This window comes from Puma concolor, chromosome C1, assembly GCF_028749965.1.
Source record: "Puma concolor isolate L17-30 chromosome C1, mPumCon1.1.hap2, whole genome shotgun sequence".
Classification (NCBI taxonomy): Eukaryota; Metazoa; Chordata; class Mammalia; order Carnivora; family Felidae; genus Puma; species Puma concolor.
Genome location: NC_141674.1, coordinates 130,294,890 through 130,321,454, shown reverse-complemented (window position 1 = coordinate 130,321,454; position 26,565 = coordinate 130,294,890). Strand labels below are relative to the sequence as shown.

At 35.4% G+C, this 26,565-nt stretch overlaps 1 protein-coding gene across 2 annotated transcripts in view; it reads right to left on the bottom strand.

The window, feature by feature from the left end:
- Positions 1-26,565, bottom strand: part of HNMT (histamine N-methyltransferase) — a 47,236-nt gene that overhangs the window by 7,206 nt on the left and 13,465 nt on the right. For both annotated transcript variants that reach the window (XM_086718482.1, XM_025934342.2), the window contains 4 exons: positions 26,425-26,477; positions 5,577-5,684; positions 4,405-4,535; positions 1,631-1,724 (listed from right to left, as the gene is read on the bottom strand). In XM_086718482.1, the coding sequence (XP_086574608.1) occupies positions 1,631-1,724; positions 4,405-4,535; positions 5,577-5,684; positions 26,425-26,477 (386 nt within the window). The remainder of the gene's footprint in view (positions 1-1,630; positions 1,725-4,404; positions 4,536-5,576; positions 5,685-26,424; positions 26,478-26,565) is intronic.

The window sequence follows — 26,565 nt, the reverse complement described above, 5'->3', positions numbered from 1 at the left end:
ATAGTACATATTGAACCACATATATACATAGATGCAATGTAATGTAGGTGTGATTATCCAGAAATAGCCCTGGAATAAACGAAGGCTAACAGACCAAGTTCACACAGCTAGGAAGTGCCTCAGCATTCTTGCTGCATGTGTCGTCATACATTTCACTGTGGCTGTTTTGGTTTGCATATTTCTTGATGCCAACAAGCCATGGATTGTATTAATATGTTCATGAGATAGTGAGTAGAATACTGTATTTGTAAGGGCACTTAGTCAATTCTCAGTTGCTTGTAGACTACTCATGCCACTTTCTAAACCTTAGTCTGTTTTTTTTCCTATTGGTAGAAATAGACTCATAGAAAACTGCTTTCTGACGTTAAAATACTTCACTTCTGAAAATATTTAAGAGTAAACAAAATATAAATAAGAGTGGATATGCTATTGATATGAAATATATCCTAAAATCAAACATACATGACTTCTGGATAAATTGCTGTTTCTGTCTGTAACACTTTCTCTTCACTATTGACACAGATTATCAAGAATAGACTGCCCTCGATGGTGACAACTAATTTTTACATTTCCTAAATGTACTATAAAGGCTTTATCCAAGTGTCTTAATTTGGAGAGAGGTTAGTAGGAAGCATCCGGTTTACATAAGCCCTTCTAAATGGGAAGATAGAACTCTCCCACATAAATGGGTATTTTTAACCAACCAGAGATAAAAATAGTTTATCAAAATGTTCCTTTGGGGAAGATATTGTATGGCGGAGCTCTCATTTGCAAAACTGCCACATGAGTTCAAGCCTAGGATTACAAGCAACAGGCAAGCTTGCCATCTTTAAAGTCATTCCTCATATTTAAGAATAGATGAATTTTGTGACTTATGGCTTTGAGTATGGGGTCTGATATAAGTTTAGGAAGATAAAGACTCTTGTATATGTAGAATCAACCTGACTCCCACTGTGTGCACAATCCACAAAGAATGCTGAATGAAATAAGTAGTGAAATAATGAACTCGACAGTGTCAGTGTTTCATTTATTAACATGTTTGCTTACATTTTCTGTGTGGTACTTATTATATAGTGGGAACAACATGACATGATCAAATGCCTTCTTTGGAAAATAATAACACAAAATAAGTGAACAATTTTTGGTTATTTGAGAAAATCTATCATGAACAATATTGGCAATAGCTCTAGAAATGCAAATTAATCAAATATGAAAGCATCCCAAATATTTAAGCCTGTATTTATGTATTAATAAACACCATAGAAGGAAAAGAGATATTCAAGAAACAAAAAGGAGGTAAGCAGAAATATTTACTATTTTCGGTCTCATTAAAAAAATTCCTATCAGTGCTATTTGCTCCATGTTATATAAAGAAGAATTTATATAGAGACAATAAAGACAAATTTTCCCCAAGAGAAAGGTGTAAATAGACATTTAATTCCATTAAACTCCCTATATTGAGAACCATCGTGAAGGACTTTCTGAATACTGTATTAATTGACTATGATCAGAAGCCAAGTCAAGAATTTCATAATAAAGACAAAATATAGCAGCTGCCTTCAAATACATATATCCAAGCACATATGCACTTTTGCTGTTTAAAAATTCAGGATGAATGTAAAAAATTTACCTGACACAAGAATAATGAGAATCTTAGCATTGGTAGCTAAGAGACTATGGAAGAATTGCAGGGTAGCTGGGATATCTTTTACATAATACAGCATCTAGAAATGAAGGAAAAGAGAAATTAGACACTTTTCTATATCAATGTCTTTGTTACTTGGGCTAGATATTCACTAGAAAGTTTGATTTTCAAATTGAGTAGATTTTTACTCAACAAAACACTTTAAATATTAAAGAGGTTATATGGAAAGAGAGAGTAATAATGTGATAAAATATTAGGGAAAAGGGAAAACTATGCTATTTGCTCAATTACAGCCAAGTTGTTTTAAATTTACTCTTTCTGGCTTCAATAACACAGACATTTATAGCTGGAGATACTTAGTCTCCTCTCCACATGGGGGCATTGATTCTATGCATACTCTATATTTTGTGAATTATAGTTCTTATGGGAGAAGATAGTGCTGGCACCATAAAAACAGACCCCATTTCATGGAACGTTGCTTTAAAATTAAGCCCTTTGCACTAGCTTCACCATATGCTCACAAATGCTTTTTTAAAATCACAGAAAATATGGCAAGCTCTGATGTTGACAGATTCTCTAGGAAAATGGACTGAATAAAGCATGAGGTTACATGCTTGGTCACAAGGTGCTAGGGGTCAACCCACCACTTTTAAATAACTCTGGAATATATCTGGTGAAGCACAGGGAGAGGCCTTTTTATTCAATACAGGTAGAGTTTGGAATACACTGACGGTGGAAAATTTTCCCCAGAACTTGCATCCTGGGAATCTACTCCCACAGACACTTACTTCTTATATCTCATCTCCATCTCTCTTGGACAAGAATTCAATATATTATGTAGATGCCCATGACAGAATTTACTGCATAAAGCAAATACAACTTAAACTGTGTCCCTCTCACATGAATGAATGAGATAAAATGGACCTGCACATGGCCAATGCTGCTTCGGGGCCATATTTAGTCTCATGTCATTCCATGCTGTTCACAGGGGGAGAGATACCCAGATACATAATCTAATCCATAAGATGCCTAACAGTCTATGATGTGACCTGGCTAAAAAAGAGGAGGTGGCCCATAACAGATTCTTTGAAATTTGATCTAATAGACACTAAGATCTCTGAAGTTAACTGTGAGTATTAAGTTGAAAGAATGTCATGAGAGTGTTAAGACTATAGGGAGCAATGAAGAGACAAAAATATAACCCATAAAATGCAGAGTAGACAGAGAAGAAGATAGAGAAATAGAATAGTATAGTAATGCAGAGCAAGCAGAATTGCTCTAAGAAAGAAGACATGTGCAAATTTTGAGAGAAATGGTAGAATGATCTCTAAAGCTGTAACATTTTATAACAGGTAAAGAACTGAATCCAGGGCACAAGTGGAGAGATTGGCTTTTGATAAAAAGACACTTTTATAATAAGATGAAAGAAAAAGATGGTAGGTACAGGAGCAGCTATGTTTGTAAATTTGGAGGGTAGGGGCGCCTGGGTGGCGCAGTCGGTTAAGCGTCCGACTTCAGCCAGGTCACGGTCTCACGGTCCGTGGGTTCGAGCCCCGCGTCGGGCTCTGGGCTGATGGCTCAGAGCTTGGAGCCTGTTTCCGATTCTGTGTCTCCCTCTCTCTCTGCCCCTCCCCCGTTCATGCTCTGTCTCTCTCTGTCCCAAAAATAAATAAACGTTGAAAAAAAAAATTAAAAAAAAAAATTTGGAGGGTAAAAGATGACTTTCCATCTAATGATTTCACTTTTCACTATACAGTATGAAGTAAGGTCATCAGTTAGGAATGAATCATGAGGGAGGGGTTACAGGAAGTGTAAGGAGAGAGAAGGAGGTATGAAATAGATATATGAGGAAATAGGAAAGTAAGTCTGATAGAGAAACATTATATGCTTGCTGGACAATTTATGTGCTCCCTTATAGGTAAAAGATTTTGTCAGCTAGGAGAGCAGAGGTGTAGGACTGCTTGAATATGCCAATGTTAGAGTCATTTCTTCCTTGGGTTTCTTATAAGTTTATTCCCTTGGGATGACTGAATTATGGACTATAGAAAGAAAGAAGTCTCTTGCTGTTAATATTGGTATTTCTAAAGTACACACATTTTCTAGTGGTAGTCAACACCCAAAGATTATACACCCATATGCTATCCAGAAATATCAGTGATTCTCGTAATTGTGTCCCCATACCATATAATGAATAGTCATGTCCTTTCCAAGATATACTCTAGTGTATTTCTAAGAAATACGCTATCAGTGCTGGATTATGGAAATAAATTCCTACTGAATGGCTGACTGTATTAGTAAACTTTATTGACATGACAAATCACCTAACATGCCCCTTCAGTTACATGCACATTAGCCAGGTCACCAACATAAGACAAAAGCAAGAGGATTCAGAAAAACTCTGGGACATCAGAGTCCCATCCAGACCATTAGAACTACTGAAGGACTATGCTAGGATATGTTACACTCTACTGTCCTCAAACCTACCTATGAACTTTCAATCCTACAAAGTTAATTAAACCAACATTGAAAAAAAAAACCTATAAAGTATTTCAAGTATAAAAAACTAGCTTTTTGAGTGTTAGAGTGAATCTCTTAGTATTATAAACATTTTTATCCTCATTTTGGACAGATAATGTTCACTTGTAAAATCAGAAATCAGATTTTCATTTTTCTTCCTAAAGGTATAATATTAGGCACTCTTCATACATATTTCTGAAAAATCTCCTTTCTGAGAATATACAACAATAAATATTTCTTACCTGAATCATATGAATAAAGTCCCACTTCTGAATTTCTTTTTTCTCTGTGATTCTGTTTTGATATTCAGATGATGTCTCCTTATGCCAAACAAACTTTATGTTCTCAAGGTTTGATGTCTTGGCTACAAGCTCTAAAATACAGGGAAGAGGTGGCACACCACCAATTTTAATTGCAAATGCAGAATCCATTTCCATTTCGAATTTTAATGCAATCAATGTTATATACATAACAGATATAAAGCACATTTTTCTTTTTTATGTAGCTCTGGAAGACCAGAGTTCATACTGATTTTTTTTCTAGCGTTAAATGAAATTAGAGATGAAAGAAAGAGTCAGTAAGAAATAATGAGAACACTTATCAGACATAGGTTACACTATCTCTGTGTTGATGAGGAATCAACTGGTGAATTTTATCAATGGAAAACAAGTGATATGATTCTGTAACCCAGGAGTCAGCAGACGATGGTCCGTGGACTATATCTGGTCCACCACCTATTTCTAAATGGACTACAAGCTAAAATATATATACTACTGTACTTCCTGACTTTATGCCTATCTTTTATATCTCATGTTGTTACACTTTAAAATGGCTGAATAAAATCAAAGGAAGAATAATACTTCATGATATGTGAAAATGATATAAAATTCAAATTTTAATGTTTATAAATAAAGTTTTATTGGAACATATGAACAATCAGTTTATCAGTATCATCTATGGCTGCCTTTGTGCAGAGTTGATTAGTGGAGTTTATTAGTGGTGACAGAGATCATGTGGCCTTCTATGTCTAAGATGTTGACTGTGTGTTTTTTCAGAGAAGTTTGCTGACTCCTGTTATAATCCATTAAACACAAGTTCTTTAAGAGCAAGGATTCTGTTTAAATATTTATTAATGAATTAATGACTCCGTCTCTAAGAAAAAACATCAACGATAATAGCTGATAACCAGGGAATAGATGAAAAGTCGGTAAAAAAGGAAGTCTAATTATTCACTGTTCATATTTCTGAGGTATTAGTCATGTCTTTCAAGAAAAAAAATTAAATATGTTCTTTTCCCAGTAAGCTTACAAAGAATATATCACAGCAATTATGTTGTTAATGATTGAGGGGACATATTTGGAATGAAAGCCATTTGGGATAGGATTTGACATACAACACTATGGGTTACAGGTACCTTTGTACTTGGCAATTTGCTCACCACTTGGCTCAACAACTTCATTGTTGATATGAATTCCTGGATATTGAGCCTGAACTTTGGAAAGAATTTGAAGATCAATTTCACCTAAAAGACAAGCATATGGAACAAATCATGTAATTCCAGAAAGAAATGCTTAGGAATAATTTGAGGTAGTTTATTGCCTGTCTTACTTGTACTAGGAAAGTTCAGCATAAGTAAAGAACGATGCTCAACTGTGGCCCTGCCACACTGTCTGTGGTGCTAGGTTGTAAGTAGGAATAATAATATGATTTGAGGAGGGCTATGATTGCTATTCATTCCTTCATTCGTATAACCTTTATTTATTATCTAGTACTGCATTATGTTAACTCGAAGCTGCCATTGATTATAGGACTCAATCAACTCTTCTTTTTCTACTAAGTCAGAAAAAAACACTGTCAATTATAATTTTAAGATTCCATCAACTGAAAGATGTATTCCAATTTCAAAGATGTTAAAATATGAAAAAAAAGCACCTTAGAATTGATACACTTGGCTAAGCCAAAACCATATAAAATATGTCAGAAGAGGGGCACCTGGGTGGCTCAGTGTCTGACTCTTGGTTTTAGCTTAGGTATTATCTCATGGTTTATGAGTTTGAGCTCCGCGTCTGGCTCTGTGCTGACACCATAGGGCCTACTTGAGATTCTCTCTCTCCCTCTCTCTACCCCTTGCCCATCTCAAAACAAATAAATAAACTTTAGAGAAGTGTCAGAAGAAAAATATGTTAGGTGCAAAAAAATGATACAGAAATATGCCAGATATCTACCTTCAAATACACCATGGTCTAGTGGAAGACACAGACATGGAAGGAACCCTGTCAAGTTGGGCCATGGTGGCAAGAGGAAAGGAGACAGTGAGGAAAAGGATAGGAGGAGAGGTCAGAGAAATGGAAAGATTTATGGAAGTAGACCACTCCTGAGCTCTGTGTTACAGGCTCGGTGGAAGTTAACTGAGAGACCTCTGGGGAAAGGAAGAATTGCAGGTGGATAGGACAGCAAGTTAGAGATATGAAATCAGGAAACAGAATGGTGTACATGGACTACTGGAAGCTCAGAGTTTTGGAATATTGGACAAGGGAGAGCCTCCAAGCAAAAGGTGATTCTAGTAAGGTAAATAAAGAGGAGACTATGATAGAATAGACACCTATTCATTAATTCATGCACCAACAATTACTGTTTATTATGTGTCAAGCACTGCACTAGGCTCTAGCAAATGATAGGAAGAGCACAGAGCTATCTGTCTTCATGAAAATTTAGCTTGTAAGTGATTGCATGAGAGAGATAGTGGTGTTTGATGGACTTGAATTCCAAACCTGTCTTCTCTACTTACTAGGTGTATATAACTCACATCAATTTGCTTTACCCTTTCAAGCTGCATTTTCCTCATCAGAAAAATAGCAATGATAATAGTACAGAATTTATTAGTTGTGAGAGTTCAGTGAGGCAATGCATATAAAAACTCAGTGCAAAATAGACACCCAATAAATGTTAGCTGTTCATTAGTTTTATTGTTATCTTTGAGTGCCATGCCTCTCTTTGAAAATATCTCCTCTGTCCCTATTGCTGATACCTCCAACTTATGTTCTGCATTTGTTCTCTAAGGTTATGATGTTGACCTTTACTAAAGTAGACCTATGAGCTGGCAAGACTAGCATATGAAAATGATGTTAGTCTTTAACATTTTGGCATAAATGACATTAACAGAACCTTTACAAGGTTAGATATAGCAGGCAGCAGCAAAAGCATAAGTTATAAGACTAGGAAATCTGGAAGAAAGGAAATGAGGAAGATAAATCAAGAACAAAAGATGCTAGACCAGGAAAAGAGGATAGTTTAACCGTATCATGAAAGCCCCAAGTACTGGTAGTAGGAGCTGGTGCGGGTCGGGAGGGGAAGGAACGGGAAGGAAGCTGAAATGGAGGATAAAGGAGCCTATGTGACAGTTTTCTGGCCTCACCAACATGAAGCCTTTTATACTTTCCTTAATAATTCTTCTAGCTCCCACTTACTGGCCACCTAACTATTTGTCAAACACTGTGCTAGGCAATTTACTTGGATCATCTCACTTAATCCTGCACACAATGTCATCACTCCACAATATTATTCCCAACCACATAAGGTGATTTGAGTAATTTGACACACAGGGGATATTAATATGCCTAAAGTTAAGGCACACTTTTCTGACTCTGAAGTGTTAGTTCTTCTACTTCATACTAAGAAATGGGAGGACACCAAATACTAAAAGGGCTTAAGAAATTTTTTCCCTTCTTTCCAGTAACTATTTTTGAATGATAAAAAATAATAATAACTAGAGCAAAAAGCTGTGGACTAATGAGAAACAGATTCCACCTTGCCCCAAAGAATCAGAGGCCCAAAATTCTATTCTTGCCTCTATCAAACTAGCCATATATTTTAAACAAAAAAATTCTGAGGATTCATCAATTCTGAGGATCCCTTGAAACTCAGAAGGTTGCAGTAATTTCCTCTTGGGCCTTGATGAGCCGCTTCTCCTAAGATGGACCCCAACATTTTGGATCTGCCCAAGTGTCAGAATGTATCCAGCATATATCCACGGTATATTCCTATATTGTTACTTTCCCAACCAGCAGAATGTTCTACTACAGTCAGAGCCAGCCAGTGTCTCTTTTTAGGGCAGTGATGGAAGAGACAATGCTAGAATTACAACTGAAACATGGAAAGCATGGGTTTACACGACAGCCTCTAGAATGTGAGCCCATGAACATTTGTGCATTCACTTCTGGATCCCTAGCAGAAATGAATGAACAACAAAAGGAGATAAACTATTACATCAGGAATTAGCACACAAAGTCCATTTCTGACTTCATAAGTTGAGCAACCAGACTTCTCGTTTGCCAGAGACAGTTCCACTTTTTGCTTATTGTGCTGGTGTTCCATCTGGTTTTGTTTCTTATTCTAAGATTTTTTTAATTATTATTTTTAAACAAATATTGTTAGAGTTTTATTTTTGTAAATAGTTTTTTAAATAACTATTTTATAGTGATAGTATTCTTAGTATTTCATTGTACTTATAGTACTTTATACATAACTATTTTATAAAGAAGTTTCATAATAAAAATATCAATAAATATTTTTAAAAATTATAATAATTTTAATTCTTTACTGACTACAACTCTCATTAATAAAAGCGTCCTGAGTTTGACAGTAAGTAATACCATCATGCTTATGGTGATATGGGGACACTTACTTTCTGTGCTATGTTTATTATTTATAATGGACTCTTTTTTCTTATTGCAAAAGATAGATAGATAGATAGATAGATAGATAGATAGATAGATACATAGATAGATAGATAGATGTAGAGATCACCCAAAATATAAAATATTCCTCGATCTCATACCCTACATAGTTTGCTTTCTGGTATCTCTCAGAAATAGGAGACATGCATTTTAAAAAATGATTTATATGAACATCTTCAACAAAAAGTGAGTAACAGATGACCTACAGTATTATGTCCTATAGTCTAGCCTAAACATTTAGCAATTCTTCATGTTTTTAACAAATCACCAGTGCTGTTCACTATCCATCGAGTCTTTCAAGCTTTGCTCTTTGCTTCATCCTTCCCTAGCCATGTGTAAGTTTTCCTGCCAAATGTTTCTTTCTTTTTTTTTTTTACTCCTATTAGCAATCCTTGTTCAGGCCAAAATTATCTGTCTTGGAATACTGCAAAAAATACCCTAAAAATCCACCCTATCTTTGCTGAACTTTATGTTCCTCCAAAGCCATCACTACAACAATTATCCAAAACTCTATGCTAAGCAAACCCATCATTTCCCTGCTTAAAACCTAAGGACTAATCAACTGGATAAAGTCCAAGCTCCTTAACTGAGCATGGACCACCCTGCCTGATTCCTTATTCTCATCTCTCACAGCTTCGTATTTTGAAACTTTTAGCTCTAGGAACTTTGAATTTCTTGCATTTTTACCCTTCTCTCTGCCCTCCATATACACCATGCTCTTCCATGACTTTAGTCTTTTGCCCATGTTTGCTTCTCTGCCAGGAATCCTCTCCCTTCACTTCCTTATATCATCTAACTCCTATGTGTCTTGAACTCTTCTACACATGACCAATTACCTTGGTGGTCTTTCCCACAGAGTCTGGGATAGCATCAAAATCCTTCAGACAGAAACTACCCATCATTTGACTAGAGTTGGCAACAAAAATAAAACCTTGTGTGCCCTGATATAAATTATTGCTTTACTTCACTTATTTTATTCACTAGCAAAGGCTTGATTCCAATGAGTTTGTTAAAAAGTATCAAGGACTCTAAAATGCTAGATTGAACAACTGAGCAGGTTTGATCATCAATCACTGAAAAGCATGTGAGAGATTATCAGACCCTATAGTATCATGAGCCAGCAATAAAGAGATTCAAACAAACAAACAAACAAAAGCAAAGAGAGAGAGAGAGAGAGAGAGAGAGAGAGAGAGAAGGAGACCATTTGTTCTTTCTTAACTGAGTCCTCCTGAGTAGGAGCTGTAACATTATGAATGTGTTCCAGTATCAGGCATTAAGCACCCTATAAATGCTTTTAGAGAGCACACAAGCCAAACTAAAGTGCCAAAAGTAAACTAGAAACGAATCAATCAAATAATTCAGAAATTGTCAGCAAATTCAGGGGTAAACAAAAGAAATGTGGAAGCCAGTAGCCTATTTGTATTGTGCATTGAAAAGCCTCCTGGGAATCTTAACTTTGAGTTCCAAAACACAGCATTTAAGGGGAAGAAGGCATGCATGTCTATCTCAAAGTCAGTTTCCTTTTACATATGATCTCTCATTAGGCATTGCTTGATTATAGTTCTGACAATAGTAGGCTACTTATTTTTTTAATGTTTATTTATTTTCGAGAGAGAGAGAGAGAGAGAGAGAGTGCAAGTAGGGGACAGGCAGAGAGAGCAGGGAACAGAGCATCTGAAGTAGGCTCTGCACTGACAACATTAGCCTGATGCAGGACTTGAACCCACAAACCGTGAGATCATGACCTGAGCCAAAGTCAGACACTCAACCGACTGAGCTACCTACGTGCCCCAGTAGACTATTTTTAATATCCTAACCTTTAGATAAATAAATGCCAACAATTGTTTGGGTTAACTAAAGCCTTATTATGTGTTTCCCCTTAAAGTTTTGGAAGAAAATCTGCAGTTTCCTGCGACAAATGGAAAAATTACAATGATTAAACAACTCTATTTCAACATACCATTCTTCTTTGGAGTCTGTGCATGTTATTCTGATGTAACTGATTTTCTCAGTTGGTTAATATGTGAAATTTTAGCAAAATTGGTAAAATCCAAACATGTCAAAATGTTACAGAGTATTTCATTTCAATATACAGTGTTTGGAAACATACACACCAATTTACAATCATTGGTTATTTCAGGGTGATGGAATTATAGGTTATTTTTCATTATTACCCTTTTTACTTTTTATTCTTGTGACTTATTCATTCCAGAATTGGAAGCCTGTATCTCCCACTCACCTTTACCCATTTTGTCCATACCCCCAACCCTCTCCCCTCTGGCAACCACCAATTTGTTCTCTGTATATATGAGTCTGTTTCTACTTCATTTGGTTGTTTGTTTTGTTATTTTTAAAATTTTTTTTGGTAATGTTTATTTATTTTTTAGATGGGGGAAAGAGAGAGAGAGAGAGAGAGAGAGCAAGCACTAGCGGGGAAGGGGCAGAGAGACAGGGAGACAGAATCCGAAGCAGGCCCCAGGCTCTGAGCTGTCAGCACAGAGCCCAATGCAGGGCTTGAACTCACGAACTGCAAGATCATGACCTGTGCTGAAGTTGGACGCTTAACCGACTGAGCCACCCAGGCACCCGATGGTTGTTTGTTTTGTTTTTTAGATTTCATTTATAAGTGAAATCATGTAGTATTTGTCTTTTGCTGACTGACTCACTTCACTTGGCATAATACCCTCTAGGTCTTTCCATGTTGTTGTAAAATGGCTAGATTTCATTCTTCTTTATGGCTGAGTAATGTGTGTGTGTGTGTGTGTGTGTGTGTGTGTGTGTGTGCGCGCGCGCGCGCGCCACATCTTCTGTATCCATTCATCAATTGATGGACACTTAGGTTGCTTCCATATCTTGGCTATTGTAAATAATGCTGCAATGAACACAGGGGTGCATATCTTTCCAAGTTAATGCTTTTGTTTTCTTTGGGTAAATCCTCAGAAGTGGAATTATTGGATTGTATGTATACTTCTATTTTTAATTTTTTGAGGAACTTCCATAATGTTCCCCACAGTGGCTGCACCAATTTACATTCCCACCCAGGTGCATTTTCTTCTCCACATCCTTGCCCACACTTGTTATTTCTTGTCTTTTTTTTTTTTTTTTTAATGTTTATTTATTTTAGAGAGAGAAGCAGACAGAGTGCAAGCAGGGGAGGGACAAAGAGAGAGGGAGACACAGAATCTGAAGCAGGATCCAGGCTCTGAGCTGTCAGCACAGAGCCTGACACAGTGCTCAAAACCACGAATTGTGAGACCATGACCTGAGCCAAAGTCAGACCTTAACCGACTGAGCCACCTCTGGTCTTTTTGATACTCTCTATTCTGACTTCTGTGAGGTGATATCTCATTGTGGTCTTGAATTTCATTAACTTGATGATTAGTGATGTTGAATATATTTGCATGTGTTTGTTAGTCATCTATGTGTCTTCTTTGGAGTAATGTCTATTCAGATCCTCTGCTCATTTTTAATTGAACTGTTTGTTTGTTTGTTTGTTTGTTTGTTTGTTTGTTTGTTTTGGTGTTGAGTTGTAAAAGTTCTTTATATATTTTGGATATTAGCCCCTCATCGGATATAGGATTTGGAAATCTCTTCTCCCATTCAGTAGGTTGCCTTTTTGGTTTTTCGTTTCCATCACCATGCAAAAGATTTTGTTTTGGTGTAGTCACAATAGTTTATTTTTACTTTTGTTTCCCTTGCCTGAGGATACAGATCCAGAAAAATATTTCTAAGACCAATGTCAAAGAGATTATTCCCAATGTTTTGTTCTAGGAGTTTTAGGATTTCAGGTGTCACATTTAGACCTTTAATCCATTTGAGTTTAATTTTATGTAGGTGTAATAAGGGGCTCGTCTTTTGCATGTAGTCCAGGTTTCCCAGCACCATTTACTTAAGACACTCTTTTCCCCATTGTATATTCTTGCCTCCTTTGTTGTCAACTAATTGACCATATAAGTGTAGGTTTATTTCTGGGATCTCTATTCTGTTCTATCGATTTATGTGTCTATTTTGTGGCACTGTGTGCCAGTACTGTACTGTTTTGATCACTACACTTTGTCATATAACTTGAGGTCCAGAGTTGTGATGCCTCCAGTTTTGCTTTTCTTTCTCAAGATTGCTTTGGCTATTTGGGGTCTTTTGTGGTTCCATCTAAATTTTAGAATTTTTTTTCTAATTGTTTGAAAAATGCTTTTGGTATTTTGATAGGGATTGCATTAAATGTGTAGATTGCTTTGGGTAGTATAGACATTTTAACAATATTGTTGCCTCCAATCCATCAGCATGGAATGTCTTTCTATTTCTTTGTGTTGTCTTCAATTTCTTTCTTCAGTGTTTTATATTTTTTGGAGTAAAGGTTTTTCACCTCTTTGGTTAGGTTTATTCCTAGATATCTTATTATTTTGGGTGCAGTTGTAAGTGGTATTGTTTTCTTAATTTCTCTTTCTGCTGTTTCATTATTAGCATATAGAAATGCAATTTCTGTACATTGATTTTGTATCTATGAATTTACTGAATTCATTTATCAGTTCTAGCTATATTTTTGGTGAAATCTTTAGGGTTTGCTGTACAAAGTATCATGTCATCTGCAAATAGTGAAAGTTTGACTTCTCCCTTATTGATTTGGATGCCTTTAAGGTTTCTTTGTTGTCTGGTGGCTGTGGCTAGGACTTCCAGTACTATGTTGAATAAAAGTGGTGAAAGTGGACATTCTTGTCTTATTCCTGACCTTAGCGGGAAAAGCTCTCAGTTTTTCCCCATTGAGCATGATATTAGCTGTGGGTTTTTCATATATGCCCTTTATTATGTTGAGGTCTGTTCCCTCTAAGCCTACTTTGTTGAGGATTTTTATCATGGATGGATGTTGTAGTTTGCCAAATGCTTTTTCTGCAACTATTGAAATGATCATATGGTTTTTATGGTTTTTATTATTTCTCTTGATTGATGCATCACACTGATTGATTTGTGAATGTTGAACCACCCTTGCATCCTGGGAATAAATTTCACTTGATTGTGTTGATTTTTTTTTTTTTTTTTGTATTGTTGGATTCTGTTTGCCAGCATTTTGTTGAGGTTTCTGCATCTATGTTCATCAGTGACATTTGGCCTGTAGTTCTCCTTTTTAGTGGTGTCTTTATCTGGTTTTGGTGTCAGGGTAGTGCTTGTCTCATAGAATGAATTAGAAAGTTTTCTTTGCTTTTTTTATTTTTATTGTTTTGGAATAGCTTGAGAAGACTAGGTATTAGCTTTTCTTTAAATGTTTGCTATATTTTGTCTGTGAAGCCATCTGGGCCTGGACTTTTGTTTATTGGTAGTTTTTTTTATTACTGATTCAATTTCTTTGCTGGTTATTACAAATTTTCTACTTCTTTTTTGGGGGGGTTTTAGTAGTTTATATGTTTCTAGGAATTTATCCATTTCTTCTAGGTTGTCCATTTTTTTTGGCATATAGTTTTTCATAATATTCTTTTCTAATTGTTTGTATTTCTGGGTGTTTGTTGTTATTTCTCTTCTCTTACTTGTGATTTTATATATATATGTGTCATTCTCTTTTTTGCTTCCTAAGTCTGGCTAGGGGGTTATCAATTTTACTGAGGTTTTTCAAAGAACCAGCTCCTGGTTTCATTGGTACATTCTGTTGTGGTTTTAGTTTCTATATAATTTATTTCTGCTCTAATCTTTATTATTTCCTTCCTTCTGTTGTTCTTAGGTTTTGTCTGTTGTTCTTTTTCTTGCACCTTTAGGTGTAAAGTTAGGTTATTTATTTGAGATTTTTCTTGCTTCTTGCGGTCAGCTTGTATGGCCATAAACTTCCTTCTTAGAACTGCTTTTGCTGCATCCCAAAGGTTTTGAACTGTTATGTTTTCATTTTCATTTGTTTCCCTGTACATTTTTATTTCTTCTTTTATTTTCTGGTTGATCCATTTATTGTTTGGTAGCATGTTATTTAACCTCCATGTATTTCTGGTCTTTCCAGATTTTTTCTTTCGGTTCACTTCTAGTTTTATAGTGTGTTAATCAGAAAAGATGCAGAATGTGATTTCGATCTTCTTGAATTTTTGAGGCTTGTTTTTTGGCCTTTTATGTGATTTATTCTGGAGAATGTTTCATGTGCCCTTGAAAAGAATGTGTATTCTGCTGTTCTAGGATGGAATGTTCTGAATATCTCTGTTAAATCCATTTGTTCCAGTATGTCATTAAAAGTCATTGTTTCCTTGTCGATTTTCTGTTTAGATGATCTGTGCATTGATGTCAGTGGGGTGTTAAAGTTCCCTACTATTCTTATATTATTATCAATTAGTCCCTTTATATTTGTTATTAACTGTTATATAAAACAGTTATATATGTGGGTTCTACTATGTTGGGTGCATAAATATTTACAATTTGTTATATCTTCTTCTTAGATTTTCCCCTTTATTATTATATAGTGTCCTTCATCTCTTGTTAGAGTCTTTGTTTTAAAGTCTGTTTTGGGGGTGGCTGGGTGGCTCAGTTGGTTAAGCATGTGACTTTGGCTCAGGTCATGATCTTGCAGTTTATGCGTTCGAGCCCCATGTCAGGCTCTGTGCTGACAGCTCAGAATCTAGACCCTGCCTCGGATTCTGTGTCTCCCTCTCTCTCTGCCCCTCCCCTACTTGCACTCTGTGTCTCTCTCAAAAATAAATAAACATTTTTAAAAAGGCTGTTTTGTCCAATATAAGTATTGCTACTCTAGCTTTCTTTTGACATCCATGTTTCTCCCTCCCCTCACTTTCAGTCTGCATGTGTCTTTAGGTCTGAAACTAGTTTCTTATAGGCAGCATATCGATGGGTCTTGAAATTTTATACATTTTGTCACCCTAAATATTTTTACTGGAGCATTTAGTCCATTTACATTCAAAATAATTACTGATAGATATATATTGTCATTTTATTATTTGCTTTGTGATTGTTTCTGTGTAGTTTCTCTGAACTTTTGTCTTTCTCTCTTTCATGATTTGATGATTTTCTTTAGTGATATATTTGGATTTCTTTCTCTTTATTTTTTAGATATTTACTAGTGGTTTTTAACATATGGTTACCATTAGGTTTGTATATAGCCTTTTCTGCATATAGCAGTCTATATTAAGTTAATAACCATTTAAGTTTGAACCCATTCTTTACTTTTCTCCTCCCCATGTTTGAGGTATATGTTGCCATATTTTACATCCTTTCATTTTGTGACTTCATTGACTGACTTTTTATAGAAATATTGATTATTACTGCTTTTGTGTTTCCTAGCTCTATATGGTTACTTTTGGTATCCTCTTTCTATTCAAAGAGTCTTTTTATATTTCTTGCAATGTGGTTTAGTGGTCATGAACTCCTTTAGTTTTTTTTTTTGTTGTTTGGGAGACTCTTTATCTCTCCTGTATTCAGAATGATAGCCTTGTTGGATAGAGTATTCTTGACTGCAGATTTTTCCCATTCAGCACTGTGAATATATCATGCCACTCCCTTCTGGCTAAGAAACTTTCTGCTGCAAAATCTCCTGCTAGCTTTATAGGTTTTCCCTTGCATGTTATCGTCTTCTTTTGTCTTTCACTTTAAAAAAAATTTTTCCTTATCACTATATTTTGCCAGTTTAATTACAATATATCTTGGTATTGGATCTGCCTTTCTTGATTTTGATGGGAGTTCTCTGTGCTTTTAGATCTGAATATCCTTCCCCAGGTTACAGAAGTTTTCAGCTATTATATCTTCACATAAATTTTCTGCCCTCTTCTCTCTCTCTTCTTCCTGTGTTATTTTTTGTCAAACAAAACATGCTGATTTTGATTTACAAAGTTAAATGAAAAGTCATTTCTTAAAATCCCCCTTCTTGCAAATCTTTTTCCTTGCAAATCTCTTGTACCACCCTGTCCCTCAAATCAGCCATAAGTATAAAATAACTTCTCATGGTTCCTTTGGGGCTATGTTAAATGCTTTACTTAATTTTACAGTCAAATATCTTGATTTCACATGAGCCATATTTTAAATTCATCATGCCTATATTTAGAGGGATATATATTTGAAACTTATGACAGTGGAACTTATAAAAAGCTCAAAAACAAGGAAAGAAGGGAATCTCATCTTCTAGACATCTTTTCTCACCCTAAACTTCCATGATATATTGAGATAGCAGAGGAATGTTGTATTTTTGCTCTAAACCCAAGGTCAGCTGATTAACAATGGAAACAAAATGAAAAGAAAAGTTAGAGGTTATGGACAGACAAAACTGGGCTCAAATTTAGTATTTACCAGAATTACTTTATACAAATTTATTAATATCTCTGCCCTTTAAAGTACATATCTGTAAATTAGGGATAATGTGGTTTATGCTACTGGGTCATTGTAAAGGTTGAAGGCACTATATGGAGGTAATTTACTTCAGTTCATAATTATATAGTAATTGTTCAATAAATTGAAACTGTTATACATTAATTCAACAAATATTTTTGAGCATCTACTAACTGCCAGTTTCTAATCAATAGGTATATAGTAATGAATAATGCAGATGAAAACATTCAACTGTTGCGGATAGTGATAAGCCCCATGGCGAAAACCAAGGCAAATAGGAAGGAGGGGAAGCCATAGTGGGGAGTTTGTGATTTTCAACTGCATGGTCAAGTAGGCTTTATGGAAAAAGTGACACTTAAGAGAAAGTTGAAGGAGGCTGGGAATGAGGGAATGAAGATTTGTCTTCTAAATGGGCAGCCCCATAATAAAATGACAACTTGGAAGAGTGCACATCACATATTCATATTGTCTGCTTTTTTCTTCTATCTTAGCCTACATCAAATGAAACACAAATCCCAGCTTGAGAACCCTGGGTCTTCCCCAAATGAGAAAATCTGCAGATCAAGAAAATGGAGTATTAATAACTGTGGAGATATCTCTTGCCATTTGATTTCCGTCTATTATTGCTTCATTTCTCATATCGAAATACGTGTGAATTCTTTAGATTATCAGTAGGAAAAATTTTATTCTATTATACGTTGCATTAAGATTATTATCTTCCTTTTCTCTCTACCAGAATATCGAGCACAAATAAAATTGTTTGTAGGGAGAAAAATTGCCCAGATAACTCTGTGCTTAGTGATGAAAAATAATTTCAGCTATGGGTTTGCAACCAGAGCAAGAACAATCTGATTTTGAGCAGCAACGGGAAAGATAGAAGATTGTTGACAAGATCACCTCATCTCTCTCCCATTCTCTCTCAATCTCTCTTTCTCTCTTTCCTGGGTAAGTATTGAGTATTCACCACTGAGACAATTCTGTCAGTATGGAAATATGAGAGTAGAATATTAAAATAGCCATAGGGTCTCAGGAAGGGGATTATAAACATAAATTCTGAGTCAAAAGGGCATTGCCATTGCTTTCATGTGTCTTCTGGCTGTTAGCCCAGGAACAAAACTGCCTGGATGCTTTGCAATTGCAGGAAGCCTAAGAAAAGCCATGCTACCAAAATGTTGCATGAAATACAAACTTAGAGAAAATTTCCCAAAGGGTGTTGAACATTGAAGTGTAGAGATATTTAATAGACAGCTCACATAAAAGACTGAATTTTGCCTTTTAATTTTTAAATTTTAAACATATATTTGACTGCTACTTTAGCACATACATAGAAAGTAGCAAGTTCTATCTATAGAATATTATAATGTTTAAAAGTTATACTGAGTTACCCTGAATGAAGTGCCAACTCTCTCCTACCTTCCTCAAGCCCAAAGACAGGATTTATAAGATGAAAGTACTTGGACTGGCAAAGACAGTCCAAGATAATCAGGTAAATGGTGTGATTTCATTGATATTGGCACGCATGCATGCTTTCTCATTCTTCTTCTCTCTCTCAAATAACTTTCATAAGTTCTCATAAGAGCCTGCAACATTAATGATTGTTAGAACACAAATGTTGAGGAAAATTATCAGTGATTTATACCCTTTATGAGTAGAGACTGAGGACCTGCTGTCCTCATGGAATAAAAAGCAAGAAATAATCAGTATTATCAAGAATCTTAAGGAAGAGACAGTGGACAGCCACCTTCTTTTTTGTCCATCCTTACCTCATCATCATGGCTAACATGTACTTCGAGTAGGCATGATAGAATCTGTGTACTCTGAAGAAAATCTCTGCTAACCTACAACACAGATGAGATAGTTCTTCAGATATTTATACAGGTATAATGCTATCGCCAGTGGGTAAAAAATGGCCAAAGGAAAACTGTCCTGAAAACATATGTGTGGGAGCAGTGCTTTGGACATGAGCCACATAGCTAAAGTTGCTATCAGAAGTCAGTCTACTTTATACCATCATGTCTCATCAACTATAAGATTATAGTTTTAACTAGGTTTATTTTTTCCTGCACCTAGCTATAAACAACTACTGTAGAAAACTTGAGAAATAGACAAAGGTATAAAATAGAAAATAAAATAAATGTCTCACTACCAGAGAAAACAAAAGTTAACATTTTGGTTTATGTCCTTGTAAGTTCTTCCTTTTTTTTTTTTTCACTTTTAAGCAAACAATTTTCTTTATTCTACCCAGGTGAGATTATTATGCATATGAGTTATTTTGATTTTCTTACTTGAGGGTTAAACCACTAATATGTCAAAAATTTGTTTAGGGGCGCCTGGGTGGCGCAGTCGGTTAAGCGTCCGACTTCAGCCAGGTCACGATCTCGCGGTCCGTGAGTTCGAGCCCCGCGTCGGGCTCTGGGCTGATGGCTCAGAGCCTGGAGCCTGTTTCCGATTCTGTGTCTCCCTCTCTCTCTGCCCCTCCCCCGTTCATGCTCTGTCTCTCTCTGTCCCAAAAATAAAAAAAAAAAAAAAAAAATTTGTTTAAATGAGTAATTATTTGTGGCAGCAACACTATATCCTCTAAAATGGGTATGTGGAATGATTGATTTAATTATTATCTTTGATATTATAATATAAATACAATATAAACTTATATAAATGTATACATTTATTTGTGGAAATATATAAAACATTTATATATGTAAATACATTTTTACATATAGTTACTATATAGTTAGTTTTAAATTTTTCACTATTATGAAGAGCCTGACAATAAACCATGATTTTTGTGAAAAAAAATATTAATTTTTTCAGTTTAATTCCAAGGACCAGAATTAATGGTTAGAATGAGACCCTTTATCTTTGGTGGTATTAAAAATAAAAATACAAAACAAAAAAAACCTTAAGGACAAAGGTGCCAGATGCTGAGAAAGGATGCAGACTGATGACCTGTGGCACATTCTTAGAGGCCCTCTCATGGGATAAGACCAATATAATTGCTGGAGCACTTGGAGATGGGGGGGTAAGGGGGCAGGGGTACAGAATGGATGCAGGGATGTCCAGGAGTCCATGAGGAGGGGCTGAAGCAGCAGCTAGGGTGTGTTAGGACAGCAGGGGAGTGGCTATTTATTAAGTATGTCAATATTTTCACCACCAGCATGACCAGGCCTGTGTGTTTTAGATGAACATCAGAGCTCTTCTTGATACATAATGTCACATTTCTTTCAGGAAAATTTCATTTCATTTCATGTTTTTACCTTTTGTACATGAAAGCTTCCATATCCCTATCATCTCGTTGGTATTACATATTGGCTCTTTAAATCTTCTCAAACTGTTCTCAGTAAAAAATTTGAACTTTTCTCCAGATAGGTTGCTTATTTTTGTATTAAATATAATTATTAGCTAACTAATCCAACATTTTTTCATCATTTCTATCAGTCTGTTATCGCTAATAGAGACAAAGCTACAGAGGACCCTGTGCATTAATCCCAGTCTCTCTATATTTTTAGGCTTACCAACTATACAATGAAGATGATAACAGACCCCCTGCACCAGGGTTGCATGAGGGTGTATATTAAATCACAAAGTTTTATTCAATAGTAAATGTCAAGTGGAAGCCTATTCACTAATTAAGAGATTGTCCTAAAGTGTCATAAAAGGACTGGCAAGATACAAATTTTTTCTTCAGGGAAATTGCAGATAAGCACATGCTAAGGACTTCCAAGTACATTGTAGATACTCCAAACTGTGAATGAAAACATTCATGTGTTAACAAAAAAGAATGTGGATCTGCCATACTTCTTTTTATCTATTTTACCTGTATCAAGGCATTACTGAATTCTTAATTCTAAGGCTGTCCCACTGTGTTTATTTGCTTTTCTGAGTATACAGTCATTTAATCTGCAAATAATGGTAGTTTTGTCTTCACTCTGCTCATTATCCTGTTTTCCTGTTTCAAGCCTTATTGAATTAGTCAAAACACTCTTGTTTACTCTGGCTTTAATGCCAATGGTTCCAATGTTGTAGCATTAGTTTGCTTCTCTCAAATTGGTAATGTATCTGTTGTTAACAATACTTCTATGTTCACTGAAAGTTTTAAATACAATACAATGGGGTTAATTATCTTGTTTAAATTATATATGGAGAAAAGTTTATTTTTGAATGATATAGTTATGGATGCCTTTAAAAAATGCATTTATATCTGAGGCCCCAAACTATGATTACACAAAGTAGACAGTCCTAAATTCTCTAGTCAATCAGTAGAGTCTCTATCCTTCTATCGAGTTAACTGCTAGCATGCTGCATATTAGTAAAATAGTACTTACTCATTTCAAGTTATAAGCAATAAGAATACAGATTAAAAATTGTCTAGGTATCTACAAGTCACAGTTAAATTCCACCTCCTTAATATAGCCAAACACAGTGTTAGCCATTCCACTCTGGAGAAATGCCTACCTTTTTTATAGAAGGTTACTCATGAAACCATAGATTTTCTGGACCAAAAGCACCTTTAATGGCCCCACCATCCAAGAAATCAGTGCTTAAGTCCTTTCCACAGCATGTTTGAAAAGTAACTTTCTGGCCTAGGCTGCTGCCTAGAGTCACAGATAATACCTTATCTCTCAAGATGTGTGCTTTCATTTCTGGACAGGTTTGATCATTACTAAATTCTCATATTGAATCAAGAAATCTTTCTCTCTTACAATCATTGGTTCTTTAGCAGCAAATATTCTGTAGTTTGATCAACAGGAAATATATGAAGATGGGAATATGCACATTAAAAAAATTAATCTCTGGGCCAAGAAAAAAAAAATCCCTGATTCTCTGCATTTCCCCAGTTATTCCCAATTTGCTAATAGACTGTTGGCTTACTCTGAATCACCGGAAAACATTAATCTTTGCTTCTTGCCACCTCCTGGCTTCTAACCTGACACACTGGATTGTTTAGTTCCTGCCCTAATTATATTTGTTTCACTTCTATCCAACTAGCTTAAAAAATTAAACTTCTGTGTCACCTTAACATGTCACTTATGAACAGAGGCAAAATCAATAATCTGAAAAGATTAAACTTTCAAGTAGCTGGTTATTACTAAGTACCTAATATCTCCTTTTTCAAGTCAATAATTAACTTTTATATCTGTTTAATATAATTTGCTGAACTGGACTAAAGTCAAGAGACTTGGATTTTGTTCTGCCTTGGTGCTTCTCAGGTTTCAACATCTTTAAAATTAGATGTTGATGGTCTCCAAACTTTTCTCTTTTTTAACCTCTGTAGGAATGCCAATGTCTGTATGTGGCAGAACAATAAAACTACCTAACTGCTCTCAATATATGTCATCAAAATTATTACCAAAAAAATGTTATGGGAGCATTCATACTACCTGTATTTCATATGGGAGTTTTACCTTGATTGAAAATTATCTATTAACATATATACTATTATACATGTTATGGCAATTGAGTTAGTACACAAAAGGTTAATAAAAATAGAAGTAGAAAGCTAAGTAAAATTAGATTATTAGAGTTATCATTTTGTCTAATCCTTATAAAACTTTCTGGTGTTTGAACATAGGAACTGAACACAGATTCTCCTTTAAGCAGAGCCCAGGGCAAGGAGAATACATTGCCCATTACTGCCTTTTGGAACATTTTCCCAGGAATAAATGCATGCACTATAAATAACTAACATTCTCCTTTACCAAAAAAGAATATGGGCTTCTTTTTCTCCATGTACTATGTAACATAAAGACACAATATTCATTAAAAAACAAATAATAATGAAGCTCCATTGGGTGGTTAATTTCAAGAACTATCAATATTGAGGATGAACCAAAAATTCTACGAGATTTAGAATATAGTGCAGTTGTTCTCAATATCTAAAAACAACTGCTGAAGTGAACATAGTGTGAGTACTTGAAGACCTTGAATAAAGCAATTCCAGATACCTCGTGTTTCATTAAAGCACAAACTCATGCAATGTACACAACACAACTTTATACTTCCCATGTGGGCTCTGTAAAAGCTACATGGTCTGTATTTCCTTTCATGATGTTTTTCTCCAGATTTTCTCTCTTTATTTTTGGGTTCACATACGTATTTCATACATTTTCCTAATATTAAATACATAATCTATGGCTAGCAGTGCAATTTATCAATTGTATTTAATTGATGTGGAAGATTAAAAATGACATTAAAAAGTTTGCCATGAATTTCCTCTCTTTTGAAGTGCTCAGAGCCCTAATAATTTCTCAGCTTCTGAAATGAATAACCAAACACCTTTTTCAAAAATGTTACATTCTCTTAAACTATGGAATCTCTCTCTACACAATCACCAACCTCTACAGAAGAGAGGCAGAAGACAGAAAGGGTGCATATGTACCCCCTGCTCATGTTTCTGAAAATAAAGACAGGCTGTCAAAGAACATGAGCCTTAAGTGATGTAAAAGCATCAATTTCATTTAGAGAGGTTTTTAGTTTGTTTGCTTTTGATTTGTTTTTCTGTTGTGATGGGAAGAAGTGGTAGCACCATTATGAATGCAGAGGAAATATTTGCACCAAAGATATACAGAAAATGATCTGCAGGTATCTGGACAACCAGGAAGAGAACATTTAAACACTGAAACCAGAGAGGTCCCTAAGCTAAAAACGAAGTAGAACCTTGTAAGATACGTTATGGGAGGGGCCCCTAGGTGGCTTAGTCAGTTAAGCATCTGGCTTCAGCTCAGGCCATGATCTCATGATTCACGAGCTCGAGCCCCACATGGGGCTCTGCACTAACAGTGCTGATACTGTGGATCCTGTCTGGGATTCTCTGTCTCTCCCTGCCCCTCCCCTACTCTCTCTCTCTCTCTCTCTCTCTCTCAAAATAAATAAACTAAAAAAAAAAAAAAAAAAAGATACATTGTTGAGCACAAGTACTAGATAGGGCCAATGATCTTGTTTGCCATGGATTGGAATTCAGTGACTGACTTGAAAGGATATTGAAGCCACAGGACAATGCAAAACTCTCAGGCATGCTATAGATTGCAGAACATGTGGGGAGACCATTTCTCTAAGGCAAAGACAGAAGGTATCTCATTGTAAAGTGATACATTGTTCTTTTGCATAGTGCTTGCAGTTAGGCAATGACAGGTTATCAGATGAGCATCTCCCTGTTCTATGTGAGCACTCAAACTTACTTAACCGGGTCCTTTCCCTACAACACACTGCTTCTTTCATGCCAGGAACATGTAGACCTAGGAATTTTAAATAAATCAATTTTAATTTCACGTAGCTTATTTACTGGAGCAGAGAAAACTAAGTTATCTATAATTTGAATTTCCCTTGGAGTTCTTCTATTTCTGATCAGCTTCTTAGGAAGAATAACCTTAAAAGGCACCCATATTCTATCCAAGGCAGAGCCTGTTACTAATACAGTGTTAGCGCTCAGACAGAAAAACTCCAAGTGTTGCTACCTTTGTTTTGGTAAGTTCTCTATATTAGCTCCTATGTGCACCTTTATGTAAGGAATCACTGTGCGGGCCAAATGTTCCTTTCTCTAGATAGCTTATAAGCATCTGGATAAATTTACATTAGAAATTCAATTAACTTTATATTAAAAGGTCAATTAACTTGGCCATGATAGAGATTGTTTTTAATTACTTTTCCTTGTGGGGCTTCACTTCTTGTCCAAGCACAAGTGACACTATCAAACGATAGTTTCAGTGACTGTTGGATGCCTGAAACTAATATGTAAAACTCACTGGAAAGGACTGTCTTGGTGAAACAAATTCCCTTTTATAATCCTTAGGACTTAGAATATCAGTAGGCAACGAGAGGGTACTTTAGCTTAAACAATCTCTATAATATCATTCATGATAATATCTTTCATTATTTGTCCTTGTTGGTTTTTATTTTCTTGGTGAAAGATGATAATAAAGAAAAATTATTTTAAGAGTTAGCCCTCATTACATTATATCACACACAGTATGTTTTATGAAAAAAATGAACAAATGATTACATAAAACTAGTAATTCTATTCCATTAGAGGGCTCCTGGTTATCTTTGTGTAAACATGGGCCACAATTTAACTCATTCATGTGTCACTAGAGTACTTAAGAAACTAAAGAGATTAACACTTGGCACTATATAAAAAGTTGTAGTGTACTGTTGACTTGTTACCAAGAAGTAACCAATACTAAGCCATTGCTCAGTCAAAAGAAAATAAAGAAAGATATAAATATGTGAATAATATATGTAACTCTATTTTATATATTGATATATTAAATCAGATCTCCAGATGACTAGCAAGTTAAAAATAAAACAAATGCTACTCAGGAGTTTGATATGAGGCGAAGTCTGCACGTGAAATGTTTTGTTTTATTTTTGAAGGACCAGCCTGTACCTTACAGGTGTAGTAACAATGTGCTAACCATGATATAAATGTTATCTATATAATTCTCACTACAACCTTATAAGATATAATTCATTGTTTCCATTTTACTGATGATTATACAGAAGTTATGTATCAGCCAAGGGCACAACGTTTCATACCACACCCACATCAATCTGCTTTTCCGGATTTCCCATTTTCTCCTAGGATGAAAGCACAGATCAAAGAGTAGAGAGACCATGAGGTGCTTATAAAAGTGGGTTTGGGAGTGTGCTGAATGTTTGGAGGGCAGTTTTGAAACTGAATCAGAGGAAGGAAATAGTTTTAGCCAGTGCAACTCAGAGTTGGGTCACAACAGTATAAGTTAACTATGTCATTAAACATATTTCCCCCCATAGTGATACTTTCTCAATGAAGGGAGCTGTGCACTGATTTTCATTCCAGTGCATTCTTACCTCCTCCTGGTCCAGTAAGTTTGCAAAGCTGCAAGCGGTCCATGGACCTCACTTAAGTGGCACAAGCTTAAGGAATGTCTAATGAAATTTCCCTTTACTGTGAACAGTTAGATCATTTTGCACAAAAGTTATCCTCAAAGCCATCCTATGTGGTTTTCCACTTATAAAAAAGAATGAAAAAGCCATATCTTATCCATATTCTGGATACTAATGGAGGCTTAAGTCCTAAGTGTTATAAAACGATGGGGGCCTTGATCTTAGTTGAAGTGATCCTGCTCTTACTAGTTTTAATAAGCTAATCTCTTCCAGGAGCAAAGAAAAATAGTTTTCTTAAAGAATGAACAATATGCCATCAAAAAGCATGATGTTTGGGGTGAAATACAAATTTTAAAAATGTGTTATTCATACCTGCACCTCCGCCAATGCTTAGAATCTTAATTTCTGATTTTGTATCTCCAATCCTGAAAAAAAAATTATATAGTTTAATAAAAAGATTGCCATGTGCCTTGTAAAATCTGATTATCAACTCTAGTGGAAGAGAAAAATTTA